The 14,841-nt window shown below is 42.3% G+C and overlaps 1 protein-coding gene across 1 annotated transcript in view; it reads left to right on the top strand.

Moving 5' to 3' along the window:
* The window catches only part of cds2 (CDP-diacylglycerol synthase (phosphatidate cytidylyltransferase) 2), a 63,007-nt gene that overhangs the window by 5,082 nt on the left and 43,084 nt on the right, over positions 1-14,841 (top strand). The window contains exons 2-3 of the mRNA XM_059965464.1: positions 1,970-2,091; positions 3,186-3,282. Of these exons, the coding sequence (XP_059821447.1) occupies positions 1,970-2,091; positions 3,186-3,282 (219 nt within the window). The remainder of the gene's footprint in view (positions 1-1,969; positions 2,092-3,185; positions 3,283-14,841) is intronic.

Here is a 14,841-nt window from a genome sequence, read left to right as displayed (position 1 = left end):
CAAGCAGTTTCCAGACCATATCAAGACAAAGAAATGCATGAGTCAGTGAGAAATGTAAAATATTTGAGCAAGCAGGATAAGCAAACTTTCAAACAGAAATAGAATGTCAAATGTAGAAGCTATGTGGAAACTTGTGAAGCAATTCAGTACCTTGCTCTTTTCATTTCAGTTAAAATTACCCTCCTCCTATAGATGACTAGATGGGGTGAAGGACCTGTTTCTGTGCTGTACTTTTCTATGACTATGATATCAAACTGCAAATGTCTCCTTCCCTCTTTCCCTTGTGCCTGTACTGTTAACTAAAATAACTTCAGAGGCAAAGGGTCTTCATCATAATGGTGAGTTGAAAGGATGCAGAGGAGATTTACAAGGATTTTGCCTGGATTGGGGAGCATTCCTTATGAAAACAGGATGAGTGAACTTGGCCTTTTCTCCTTGGAGCGATGGAGGATGAGAGGTGACCTGATAGAGGTGTGGATAGTCAGAGGCTTTTTCCCAGGGCTGAAATGGTTGCCACAAGAGGACACAGGTTTAAGGTGCTGGGGAGTAGGTATAGAGATAATGTCAGGGGTAACTTTTTTTACTCAGAGAGCGGTGAGTGTTTGGAATGGGCTGCTGACAAAGGTGGTGGAGGCGGATACGGTAGGGTCTTTTAATAGGGTCTTTTGGATAGGTACATGGAGCTTAGAAAAATAGAGGGCTATGGGTAACCCTAGAAATTTCTGAGGTAAGGACATGTTCGGCACAACTTTGAGGGCCAAAGGCCCTGTATTGTGCTGTAGGTTTTCTATATTTTTCTAAAATTTACATGGCTAATCCAATTCACTGCAATAAAGATGATGGGAGGATCTATGGCAATAACTTTATTGAATGTCAAGTGTAACTGGTTGAATTCTGTTTTGCTGGAGATGGTCATTGTGTGGTCATGTTACTTGCAGCATCAGTTCATGCAAGTATTATGGAGGTCTTACTGGACAGAGGCTGGACATCTTCATTCGCTGTAGTGTGCTAGTGAAAATGAACATTGTACAATGATGGATGAATATGCTCACTTCTGACTTTCTGATGGAAGGAAGTAAGTAATGGAGCAGCTAAGTATGATTAACACAGAAACATAGAAAAGCTACAGCACAATACAGGCCCTTCGGCCCACAAATCTGTGCCGAACATGTCCTTACCTTAGAAATTACCTGGGGTTACCCACAGCCTTCTATTTTTCTAAACTCTTTGTACCTATCCAGGAATCTCTTAAAAGACCCTGTCATATCCGCCTCCACCACCTTTGCCGGCAGCCCATTTCACGCATTCACCACTCTCTGCATAAAAAAAAACTTACTCTTGTCATCTCCTCTGTACCTATTTCCAAGCACCTTAAAACTGTTATCTCTTGTGCTAGCCATTTCAGCCCTGGGAAAAAGCCTCTAACTATCCACACGATCAATACCTCTCATCATCTTATACATCTCTATTAGGTCACCTCTCATCCTCCATCGCTGCAAGGAGAAAAGGCCGAGTTCACTCAACCTATTCTCATAAGGCATGCCCCCCAATCCAGGCAACATTGTTGTAAATCCTTTCTATAGTTTCCACATAGATTCTATAGATTAGGCTTAGGAGATCACTCTGAGGGACTCCTGGAATGATGACCTGGGTCCGGGATTATTTAACTATCCACTATCAACTTCTTTTGTGTGAGACATATATCTCCCAGTGGTGAAGAGTTATTCCCTTGATGCCTATTGACTTCAATTTTGTAAGGGCTACTTGGTGCCACGTTAAGTGAAATACTAACTTTATATAAAGGGTTTTGGCTCTTATGGTGTTAGAAGTTAGAAGGTTGGATTCCTGTGCCTGCACATAATGTTTCACAGACTCTTAACTCTTACTCAGATGTTGGGTAACCTTTTCTCCCTATCTAGCATTACTCCTTTAAGTCAATTGTTAACTGCTGGATCTTATTTTAATTTAGGAAACTGAATTGCTGACAACTGGAAACGAGGTGAAAACTGAATTAGGGAGCTCTGATGTTTCCCCCCCTGTTGATAACACTCCAGAGGTACTGAACAAGGCTCTGTCAGGACTGTCTTCAAGGTACAGTATTAGTAACAAAGCGAATATTTGTTGTTGTGCTCCTCAAGTTTCTCTCTGTAAAAGGTGTAAATAGCAGTTAGTTCACTTTAATCTTGAAGAGTTATACTTGCAATTTGACGGACAAATGATGTTGACCTATGCCAGACTTGCTTATCAGGGACATTAATGGGATCAACTGCAAGTGTTATTTTTGATGCAAGCAGAAAACCAGTGATATAGCATGGGTCTTCCATTTGGTGAGTTTGGTAATCAGAATCAGAATCAGACTTTAATCGCCAAGTACCTGTGCACATACAAGGAATTTACTTCCAGCAGATGTTGTCTCTCTGCTCATACCAATAATAATGATAAATATAAATGAAAATATAGATTATACATACAGGTAGTGCAATCCAAGTAATAGTTAACCGACAGTTAACCGGCAGTTAACTGTTCAGCAAAGTGACCGCAGTAGGGAAAAAACTTCTCCAGTGCCTATTAGTCTTAGTCTGGAGGGATCTGAAGCGCCTACCAGACGGAAGCAGTTCAAACAGTCCGTGCGCAGGATGGAAGGAGTCCTTTATGATGTTCCCCGCCCTCTTCTTCAACCTGGAAGAGTACAGGTCCACAATAGAGGGCAGGGAGGCTCCAATGATGCGCTCGGCAGTCCTCACTGTGCGCTGTAGTCTGGTTCTATCCTGCTTGGTGGCGGCTCCAAACCACACAGTGATGGAGGTGCACAGGAAAGTCTCAATGACTGCAGTGTAGAACTGCAGCAGCAATTCCTGAGGCAGACCATATTTCAAGAGCCGCAGGAAGTACATCCGCTGCTGAGCCTTCTTCAGGATGGAGCTGATGTTCTGCTCCCACTTCAGATCCTGAGAGGTGGTGGTTCCCAGGAACCTGAAGTTCTCCACGGTGGACACAGGGCTGCCGTGGACTGTGAGGGGGGACATAACGGGGGGATGTCTCCTGAAATCCACTATCATCTCCTTTGTCTTGATCCACCACATTTTGGAAACTGAAAAATTAAGCACAGGATTTGACTAGCAATCACATTTGTGATGTGGATTTAATCCTTAGAGTTGGAATTAAATTTGTTTTCTTTTTGATAGATGGAAGAATTGGTGGGTACGAGGAATTCTGACTCTGGCCATGATTGCATTCTTTTTCTTGATCATCTACCTAGGACCCATGGTTTTGATGATGATAGTAAGTTACAGTTTTGAATGTTTAATTTATTAATCATCCTCTATGTTAATTTGGTCTGTGCACCAATTTTTAGGGTTACTCAATTAAAGTTGATTTCTATGATTCCATTTAGCAGTGAACCAACTTCAAGCTCTTGTGTTCCTGAATGTTCAAGAAATCATTTTAATTCCTGTTTCCTCCTATCTTCTTAAAAAGATTTTGACCAATATAGGGGTTTGGCACCTTGAAGAAGGTCATTTGTCATACAGTGGCATTGCCAAAGAAAGATTGAACTTCTATTTTTAATGTGCCCTTTTACAACTTCAGAACACCCAGGAGCGTATTCAACAATTTACAAGATATTTGGAAATATGTCAGACAGTTTACACACCGCAAGGATAAATAACTAATGATCTGTTAGTGAAAAGGCAAAAAGAATTACAGATCCCGGTAATCCAGAATAAAAATAGAAAATGAGAAAATATTCAGCAGGTCAGGCAGCATGTGTGGAATGAGAATCAGGGTTAACGCTTCGGATTGATGATTTTTCTTTAGACTTGAAATGAAAAATAAGGTATTTAATTCCGCAGAGAAGGGTAAGGATAGAACAAATGAAATGTCAGATAGAATAGTGATGCAGTTTGACATTGAACAGGAGATTGTGTTGAAGGCTGCTAATATCATCTCATCTGAGGATGTGTAAATAGAATAGAAGAGAGAAAAAAACCTCATTGTAAAATATAGAATAGAACAGGTCTAGAGAATGGAAAGTATCAGAGAGAGAACTGAGTTACATTAGAGTTATCCATGGATTAAAAGATGGAAGTCGGAGATGGTAGAAATCTTAAATAAAAGCAGGAAGTGCCAGAGATGCTTAGTAAGACTGACACCAATTGCACATCGAGAGAAACGGTCTAAACCCAAGGCCAGCAGGCTCTATTATTTAAGATACTGCAAATGGTGGGATTAGGAGCAACAAGCAGTCCATTGGAGGACCTCAGTGGGTCAAGCAGCATTTATGGAGGAGAGGTGTGGGGTAGACTTGTCAGCGTTTTGGGTTGAAACACTGCACTAGGATTTATAACCTGAAACAAAGACAACTCCGGGAGTCTTGCGGTGGCTGTAATGGAGTAGGTTGCAGTATCTATGTGCTCCAAAATTATTCGCTAACTTTGCTGTTTAAACCTATCTCGGTGAGAGCACCATGAGTAGAAAGCACTCAAAAAAAAGAGACTACTTTAGAGACTTCGACTGAAATGTTTCAACAAATGTCAGAGAAACTCAAAAAATTGGATAAACTGGATGACTTGCAAACCAAGTTTGACTTGTTACAGAATTCCTTCGACCTGGTTAAATCTGAACTGAAAACGCTTAATTGGAAACTTGGAAGTATACAGCAGACTGTGAATGACCACGAAATTCGTATTAAGCTACACGAAGAATCTCTGCCAGTGTTGCAGGAGGATATCGAAGGTTTCAAGAACATTTCTAAGGAACAACTTAAAAAATACAACGCGTTACTGAAGAAACTTACAGATTTGGAGACCAGGACCAGGTGCAATATCAGAATTCTTGGGCTTCCTGAAAAACTGGAGGGTAATCAACCTATTGATTTTTGTGCTCAAGTGCTGAAAGATTTATTCCCTGATATATTATCGGAACTATCAAAATTTGAGCATGTTCACCGAGTTACCCCGCCTAATTGGGATCCTGCCAAACCTCACTCTATTATCATTCGCTTTTATGACTATCAGATTAAAGAACAAATCCTTGGTGAATCAAGGAAGAAACATATATTACAATTTCGTGATCAACAGTTTCGGATCGTTCAAGATTATCCACCAGAAGTTCTAAGAGCTGGACAGGCTTTTAAAGAGGTCATGTCTGATCTTTTTAAGCTTGGCTGTGGCCTTTCTCTCAGAGATCCGTTTAAACTCAAGGTTACTACTTCTGATAATAAGGTTTCTTGGTTTATGAAGCCTGAAGAAGCTAAGAAATTTTTACATAGTCTCCATGCTTAAATTCAACCTTGAGTTGCTTTATGCTAAATGTTTCAATTTCAGGTGTTCAATCAAGTAATTGGCGCTTTGTTGATAAACAAGGTTTCTTGGTTTTACGAAGTCTTAATCATTTGTTTGATTAAGTAACTGGCGCCTTGTTATCTTTCAAACTATGAAAAACATGCAGGCAGACTGCATCCATTTTCTCTTTTGCTGTTTTCTGCCTTTATATGGGTCCTCTAATGTTACTTTTTCGCAGCTCTTTTTAAACAATATGTTATATTCTCTCAGTGTTATGTTGATTTTTACCTTCCCTTTAGTAATTTGACTGAAAGTAATTATGTAGGGTGTACATGTAGTAATTACTGAGGAATGAAACTATACGGTGTTTTGCTTTACCTTAAGTTCACTCAGATTTTTCCTATCTTTTGATTATTTATACACCTTTCGGTCTTTTACTGTTTTTCAATAGTGTACAATATTCTATATTTCTCATTAATTATTTTGCCATTTTGTCATTTTTTTCTCTCCCTTGAATGCCTTAAATTAGTTATGTAGGAAGCTATCTAAACTGCTTCCCTTTCTAATTATCTTCTATTTGTTTCTTTACTCCTTTTTTTGCACCCGCAAGTATATGTTGTTTTACTTATTGATTTTCCTTATTTGATTTTCCTTATCTGCCTTTCCTTTTTTACCGAGACTAATACTTATATTTTCCCATGGTTTTTTTTTAATAGCGAACTTATTTACTTTGATATTTTGTTTTTGTAGATATATATATTTACAATCGTTTATTCAGCACAGCTATACATATATATTTTCTGGAGCCACTGGAGTTTTGGGTTGGGAACGTTAGAATTAGTCTTCAGCCTCCCTTGGCTGATTTCTCTCTTTGGGGGGAGGGAGAGGGGGGGAAATAGGTTCTTCCATAAAGCTGATTGGATGTTTTTACTGTTTTATTTATTCACTATCTGCATGTCTGATTACCTTTTATACATTACTAAAGGATACTTGATGGATTCTTTTATTAATATACTCAGTTTTAATGTGAAAGGTCTAAATAACCCTGTAAAACGAAATAAGATTTTCTCTTATATCTGGAAACTTAAAACTCATATAATCTTTATCCAAGAAACCTATTTTCATAAAGATGATATTTCACGTTCTTTCAAAGGATGGAAGGGTATACATTTTCACTCACCCCCTCAATCTAGATCGAGAGGCGTCTCTATCCTGTTTGATAAGAATGTATCCTTTATTCAATATAATGTAATTTCTGATACAAATGGGCTCTTTGCTATTGTTTCAGGTAGTCTTGAGAATAAACTAATTGTATTTGCGAATGTATATGCTCCAAATACAGATGACTCCTTGCTCTTTGAACATCTTTTCTCTTTTCTGCCTGATTTGAATCGGTATTCCTTAGTGATGGGTGGAGATTTTAATTTTTGGCTTGACCCTATATTAGACCGCTCTTCAAGTAAAATCCCTGTCACTAATAAATTAGTCCTACTTTTTAAATCTTTTTTAGTTCAATGTGGTATTCTTGACGTGTGGCATTTTTTACATTCCCAAGAAAAGGGATATTCATATTTCTTTCAGGTTCATCATATGTACTCTCGGATTGATTTTTTTAATATAGATAGAAACTTGCTTCCACTGGTACGATCCTGTGATTATAAGGAGATTGCTTTGTCTGATCATGCACCTGTGCTTCTGGCTTTAAGACTACCTGTTTACTCTGTACCAAATAGAAGTTGACTTTTTAACTTAGTTATCTGATAAAAATTTTCTAAAGTTTTTGGAAAACCATATTACTTTTTTCTTTAAAGAAAATTTGAAAGGAGATACTGCTGGTAATATACTCTGGGATACTTTTAAAGCATATATTCGTGGAGAAATTATCTCTATATAAAGGAAAAAGCTGACAAAGGAAGGTCTGACCTAGCAGCGATATTAAAAGATCTTGATCGAAAGTATGCCCTGTCTCCAGATCCAAGTATATATAATAAGCGTATTGAAATCCAATCCAAGTATAATCTTCTGCTGATTTACCCAATTGAACGACAGCTATTGAGAGATAAAACTCAATTTTACGTTCACGGGGATAGAACTGGTAGTTTATTAGCCAATCGCTTAAAATCTTTTACAGTTAATCATCAAATCACAGAAATTTTTAAAGATAATGGAACTAAGACATCCGACCACTCTGAAATTAACAACGTATTTAAAGACTTTTACCTTAAGTTTTATCAGTCTGACTCTTCAAATGATACCTATATGAATGCTTTTTTCAGTAATATCAACATTCCTACATTGTCTGCTGGTAGTCTAACACAGTTAGATCACCCTATTTCCAATGAAGAAGTGGCTGAGGCTATACGTGCTTTACATTCTCGTAAGACCACAGGACCTGATGGCTTTCCTGGGGAGTTTTATAAAACTTTCACTACATTACTTACACTGTGGCGACCCACTTCCTAGCGCACTCGAACCGGCTCACAAATAGCCAGCGCGCCGGCAGAAAGGCCAGTCCCAAAAGGGCGCCAGGTCTGCTTCACCAACAAAGGGAAAAGCCTGCGGGGAATTGTGAGTACGTGCCCCTACAGCATCCGCACCCGGGGAGGGCGGGATCAGGGAGGCTTTAAAGCAAGGCTGTGAAGTTCGAATAAAATCTTTCTTTAACTGCAGTTTACCGACACCGCTACAACACCTTATTTATCCTCTGTTTCATCAGAGTCCTTTAAATCAGGTAAACTCCTTCAATCTTTTTATGAAGCTTTTATTTCTCTTATTCTTAAAAAAAAATAAAAATCTATCTGAATGTTCTTCATACAGACCGATTTCTTTATTAAATGTTGATGCAAAAATTTTATCCAAAATCTTAGCTTGAAGACTTGAAAGTATTTTACCATCTATTATATCACATGACCAGACAGGAATTATTAAAAATCGTTACTCACATTTTAATATACATCAGTTATTGAATGTGATATATTCACCATCCAAAAAAATACATTATCCTTAGGTGCAGAAAAAGCCTTTGATAGGATTGAGTGGAATTATTTTTTAAGACCTTAGAAAAGTTTAATTTTGGACCTAATTTTATTCGTTGGGTTAAATTAATCTACTTGTCTCCTACCACTCAGATTATTACTAACTCCCAAATTTCTAAGCCCTTTAAATTACAGTGGGGAACTAGACAAGGTTGCCCTCTTAGTCCTTTACTTTTTGCTTTAGCTATAGAACCCTTAGCAATAGCATTTTGAGAATCTAAGGACATTTCTGGTATACTAAGGGAAGGTATGATTCATAACATTTCATTTGTAACCCTTACCCAACAGGCTGGTATATGTCTAGGGGAAAAGGAGATCCAGCCACTCTCCAACCCACCTCCCGTACACGCAGGTGCTGTGAGAATCGATTTAATGCCTCGCGCCCGCCCACAGTATCAAACCCACAACAAATACCGTTATGAAATACACTTTAAAGAGTTTACTAAAATTAAAAAAATAGTAGGCAATACAATAAATATATATATATATATATATATACAAGGAAAAAAACAAAAGGCGCCAACTTATCAAAGTTCAGTCTGTTTAGTGCACTCGTTGGAGCTCAATCAACGAACCAATCGACCCATCCGGCCGTCGCACCTGCGACCACCCCGGTGGTCTTACGAGCAGTCCAGCACACGTCCACCTTCCTCAGCGTCTTCCTCGGCCTCTCCCAAAAAACCCGCGAAAACCCCTCCCCCAAGTTCCCAGCATCACAAGACACAATGACATTCCCCATTGATTAACAAATGAATACAATTACCATATCAGCCATTCTAAAGTGAAACAACAGCAAGAGAAACACTTATCTGACAAAGAAACATTCCTACTTGTAACAAACCAAAGAGGCCATTTTGAGTAACATACCCAGGACATTGTACATTCTCTCCCCACCAGCAAATGTCATGCCCTCATGGCATTACTAGAGGTCCCCAAAGCTTCTTGCAACACACAAAACCCAACACAGGTGCAGAAAGCAGTGACATAACTACCCAGAGCAGTAGAAATCACACTCGGTTCTCCCGGTACCACATATGTCAACCGCTCCGGGGGGCGCCTAATCCTCTGAGATCTCCATACCCCTTCTGCCCCACTGGGCTCCCCCGTCACCTGCGAACCCACTGTCTCGGACACCCCAGGTCTACCTGACAGACCCGCACCCCCTTCCTCACAGGGGTCCTCCCTCACCTGAGATCTCTCCGGCTCACGCTCGGGTTCCACCCTCTCTCCCACCAATGTAGGCTGCCTCTCCATCTGACCCTCAAGACCTTCCCTCCTCTCACCCAATTCAGTATGGGAAGGGCCAGGAGCCTCCTCTCCTGGTACTGGAGCACCAGCGAATGGGAACAGGGCCCACTCATCTGAGTCGTCCTCCTCTGAATCGGTAGCCATTCCCGGGTGAGGGACCCGTCCCCGCTCTTCAGCAGCGGGCTCTTCCCGTTCTCCGCGCCCTCGCAGAGTCCTTGTACTGGGCGTAACCTCCCACTTGGGCTCCTTATCCACCTGCACCGCTTGACCCAGTGGCAGCAGGTGATTCCTATGGAGTACCTTGATAGGCCCTTTTCCATCCTCAGGTTTCACCCGGTAAACGGGCAGGTTCGGCATCTGGCTCTCTATTACATAGGGGCTGGCCGCCCATCGATCTGCCAACTTGTGCTTACCAGGGAGTCCCAAATTCGGTAAAAGGACCCGGTCGCCCGGTAATAATTGTACAAACTTCACCTTTCGATCATACCGCATCTTATTCTTCTGATTTTGTTTGGTAGCCGCCGCCTCGGCCAACTTGTACGCCCGCTGTAACTCCCTCTTCATGTCGGACACGTACTTTAGATGGGACTTCCCGGGAAATTCACCCACTCCACCTCCAAAACACACGTCAATGGGCAACCTCGCTTCCCGCCCGAACATCAGATAATAGGGTGAATACCCTGTAGCCTCATTGCGAGTACAATTGTAACAGTGAACCAATTGTCCAATATGATGACTCCACCTGCTTTTCTGCCCAATCTCCAGCGTCCCGAGCATATCCAACAGGGTCCTGTTGAATCTCTCTGGCTGAGGGTCTCCCTGTGGGTGGTAAGGGGTAGTCCTGGATTTCTCAACCCCAAGCATAGTCAGTAATTCCTGGATAAGGCGGCACTCAAAGTCCTGCCCCTGATCACTATGGATTCGCCTGGGAAGGCCGTAAAGCACAAAATACTTCTCCCATAACACCTTTGCCACTGTCGTTGCCTTCTGATCCTTGGTGGGAAATGCCTGAGCATAGCGAGTGTAATGATCGGTGATGACTAATACATTCGCGGTGTTGCTGGTGTCAGGCTCAATTGACAGGAAATCCATACATACCAGGTCCAGAGGTCCCGCACTCTGCAAGTGCGACAGTGGAGCCGCCAACGCTGGCAGGGTCTTCCTCTGGATGCAACGACGACATCCCCTACAGTATTCTTCGACGTCCCCCCTCATCCGGGGCCAGTAGAACCGGTCTTTGAGTAATCCATATGTCTTTTCCACCCCCAAATGTCCAGAATCATCATGTAAGGCCTGGAGTACAGCCTGGCGATACTCCTCCAGCAGGACCAGTTGCCAACAGCGGGGTTGGTCTGGAGGCGTCGTTACCTGGTACAAGATTTTGTTCTTTAACTTCAACCGAGACCACTCCTTCAACAATAGAGGCACGCATGGGTGTTTCGCCTCCTCAGCCAACGCCCCATCCCCCTTCTCGACCGCTCTCCACACTGTGCCAATGCCCGGGTCATTTTGCTGAGCAGTTGCCACTTCCCCCGGACTCAGTTCCGGCAACTGTTTAGTCCCCAGAGCGGTCAGGTCACAGTAAACTAGGGGTATGGCGTCGTCAAAAACCCCCAAATGGTCCACGGCTCGTTCCAGCCTCCCTCTTCCCTCGGCCTTCACGGTGATAACAAACTGACACATCGCCTTCACTCCAGGGGCAGGGACACTCTCCCACTCCTCGTCCCTCTCCTCCTCCCCCGGCTCCCGACGAGACAGTGCATCCGCATCGACATTCTTGCTTCCGGGGCGGTACCTCAGGCTGAAATCATATACCGACAATGCCGCCAGCCACCGATGTCCTGTGGCATCCAGCTTCGCCGAAGTCAAAATATAAGTGAGAGGATTGTTATCCGTTCTCACCTCAAACTTGGCTCCGTACAGGTAATCGCCCAGCTTGTCCACCACCGCCCACTTCAGCGCCAGGAACTCCAACTTGTGAGTGGGATAGTTTCTCTCCGATGGCGACAAGCTTCGGCTGACAAAGGCTACCGGCCTCAATGCTTTGCCATGCTCCTGGTACAGAACAGCCCCGAGACCCTCTCGGCTGGCATCCGTGTGCAGCACATATGGCTTCTGGGGATCGGCAAAAGCCAACACCGGGGCCTGGGTCAGGGCCCTTTTCAAAGATTGGAACACCTCTTCACATTGATCATCCCATCTCGAGCCAAAAGGTTCCGCCGGGTTCCAGTATCCTCCAGCGTCCTGCCTCTGGTTCCCCGTCCTCTTTTTCCCCACCGGGGGATAGCCACACAACAGCTGAGTCAACGGGTGACACACTTTGGCGTATCCTTTCACAAATCGCCGGTAATACCCACAGAACCCCAAAAATGAGCGCAGAGCACCCACTTTCTGGGGTCTCGGCCAGGTGGTCACGGCCTCTATCTTGGTTGGATCAGTAGCCACTCCCTCTCGCGAAATGATATGGCCTATGTAGTTAACCAACGACTTGCAGAACTGGCACCAACAAAAAATCTTATCTCTGTCCATCTCCGCTCTGCTGCCTGCGCGATTCCACAGCCCCTGACAATCCAATCCGGGACGAGCACCCCACAAATGTAAACCTTACCCAACAGGCTGGTATATGTCTAGGGCAGGGGTCAGCAACCTTTACCACTGAAAGAGCCACTTGGACCCGTTTCCCACAGGAAAGAAAACACTGGGAGCCGCAAAACCCGTTTGACATTTAAAATGAAATAACACTGCATACAACGTTTTTTTTTGCCTTTATGCTATGTATAAACAAACTATAATGTGTTGCATTTATGAAATTGATGAACTCCTGCAGAGAAAACGAAATTACATTTCTGCATGCAACAAAAACATTTTGAACTCCGAAAAAAAGACGTTGGGTTGAAAGTTACTTTTAAGTAAAATATTCAATGTCTATTTGAGTCCTTCTTGTATTTATGAAAAACGCCGAACTTAAATTTTCCGCCAGCAGCAAACCAAAAATAACGTCAGCCAGCTGTCATCCTGAAAAATGAAAGGACTATTTCACTGAACTATGAAAAAATATGAATATAAGTAAAATAATAGGCAATTAAAATATTTATCATACTTGGTTAATGGGATTTCTGCTCCTGGACCTCAGCGCACAGCGTCTGCACATCAGGGCTGTATGATGTCACCTTCATCTTTACACAGGATCGCAAGCTGTCATCTGTGAGGTTTTCAATATCACTCCATTTGTGTTTCTGAGCAAGAACGGCCTTCTGACGGGCAACATCTTCAAGGTCTGCTGTCAAGCGTCTAAACTTGGACACCCATATGTCTTTGTCGGCTATGTCGGCCAGTTCCATCTCAAGATCAGGTTGACTCACACCTGCCAATGCAGTCGTATTCAGTAGGGAAGGATCGATGCTTAAGGGAGTGACCGGGAAGGATAATGTGTTTTTTTCCTCTCTGAACTCACAGAAGCGTTTCCCAAACGATGTTTGCATTGCGATGATTGCAGAATGTAAATACTCCGAAATTATCATGTCGTGACCTTGTTTGAACTCTCTCAAATTGGGGAAGTGAGACAAAGTGCCTTTCTGTAAATCTCTGGCAAGCACTGTCAACTTGCGCTCGAATGCCAAAACATCCTCCAACATGTGCAGGGCTGTACGTCCTTTCCCCTGAAGAGCTGTGTTCAGCGTGTTCAGGTGCGCTGTCATGTCTACCATGAAGTGTAGCTTTTCCAGCCACTCTGGCTGTTCCAGCTCAGGAAAGGTGAGCCCTTTGCTGCCCAGGAAAGTTTTCACTTCTTCCAGACACGCGGCAAAGCGTTTCAGCACCTTCCGTCTGGACAGCCAGCGATAAAAACACGTTGTAGCGGTGTCAGTAAACTGCAGTCAAAGATAGCTTTATTCGAACTAAACAGCCTTGCTTTTAAGCCTCCCTCAACCCAGCCCCCATGGACGCAGATGCTGCAAAAGACGCGTACTCACAAACCCCCGTAGGCTATCTCCCTTAGCCGGAATGCCGGCTAATTGTGAGCCGTTTCGGATGTGGCAGGAAATGTACAAGATCACCATAATTACATTTCAAAAGCTAACAAACTAACATAAAATACATTTTAATTAAATACTGACCAATTATTTCCCAAAGCCACAGGGAGCCGCAGCACAGAGGTGAAAGAGCCACAAATGGCTCGGGAGCCGCAGGTTGCCGACCCCCGGTCTAGGGGAAAAGGAGATCCAGCCACTCTCCAACCCACCTCCCGTACACACAGGTGCTGTGAGAATCGAGTTAATGCCTCGCGCCCGCCCACAGTATCAAACCCACAACAAATACCGTTATGAAATACACTTTAAAGAGTTTACTAAAATTTAAAAAATAGTAGGCAATACAATAAATATATATATATACAAGGAAAAAAACAAAAGGTGCCAACTTATCAAAGTTCAGTCTGTTTAGTGCACTTGTTGGAGCTCAATCAACGAACCAATCGACCCATCCGGCCGTCGCACCTGGGACCACCCCGGTGGTCTTACGAGCAGTCCAGCACACGTCCACCTTCCTCAGCGTCTTCCTCGGCCTCTCCCAAAAAACCCGCGAAAACCCCTCCCCCAAGTTCCCAGCATCACAAGACACAATGACATTCCCCATTGATTAACAAATGAATACAATTACCATATCAGCCATTCTAAAGTGAAACAACGGCGAGAGAAACACTTATCCGACAAAGAAACATTCCTACTTGTAACAAACCAAAGAGGCCATTTTGAGTAACATACCCAGGACATTGTACACATTATACACTGATGATATTTTACTTTTTAATCTCTAACACTGAAACTTCTTTACCTTTGGTTCTTTCTTTAATTTCCAAGTTTAGTTCTTTTTCAGGATATAAGCTGAACCTACATAAAAGTGAGCTATTTCCTTTAAATGACCTAAGGTCATCAAATGCCAAATTTCTGTTCAAAGTTGTTACAAGTCAATTTACATATCTAGATGTAACAATTACTAAAAACTTCAAGAATTTATTTAAAGAAAACTTAAACCCCTTATTGAATTATATGAAAAAGACACTTTCTAAATGGTCCCCTCTTTCTTTATCCCTAATTGGCTGAATTAATTCGATTAAAATGAAGATTCTTCCTAAATTTTTATATCTTTTTCAGGCCTTACCTATTTTTATTCCTAAGATGTACTTTGATTCTTTAGATTCAATTTTAACATCTTATATTTGGAATAATAAACAAGCTCGTTTAAGTAAAGTTTACCTACAAAGAAATAAAGAGATGGGT

This window comes from Hypanus sabinus, chromosome 1 (assembly GCF_030144855.1).
Source record: "Hypanus sabinus isolate sHypSab1 chromosome 1, sHypSab1.hap1, whole genome shotgun sequence".
Lineage (NCBI taxonomy): Eukaryota > Metazoa > Chordata > Chondrichthyes > Myliobatiformes > Dasyatidae > Hypanus > Hypanus sabinus.
This window is presented reverse-complemented; position numbering and strand designations above follow the sequence as displayed.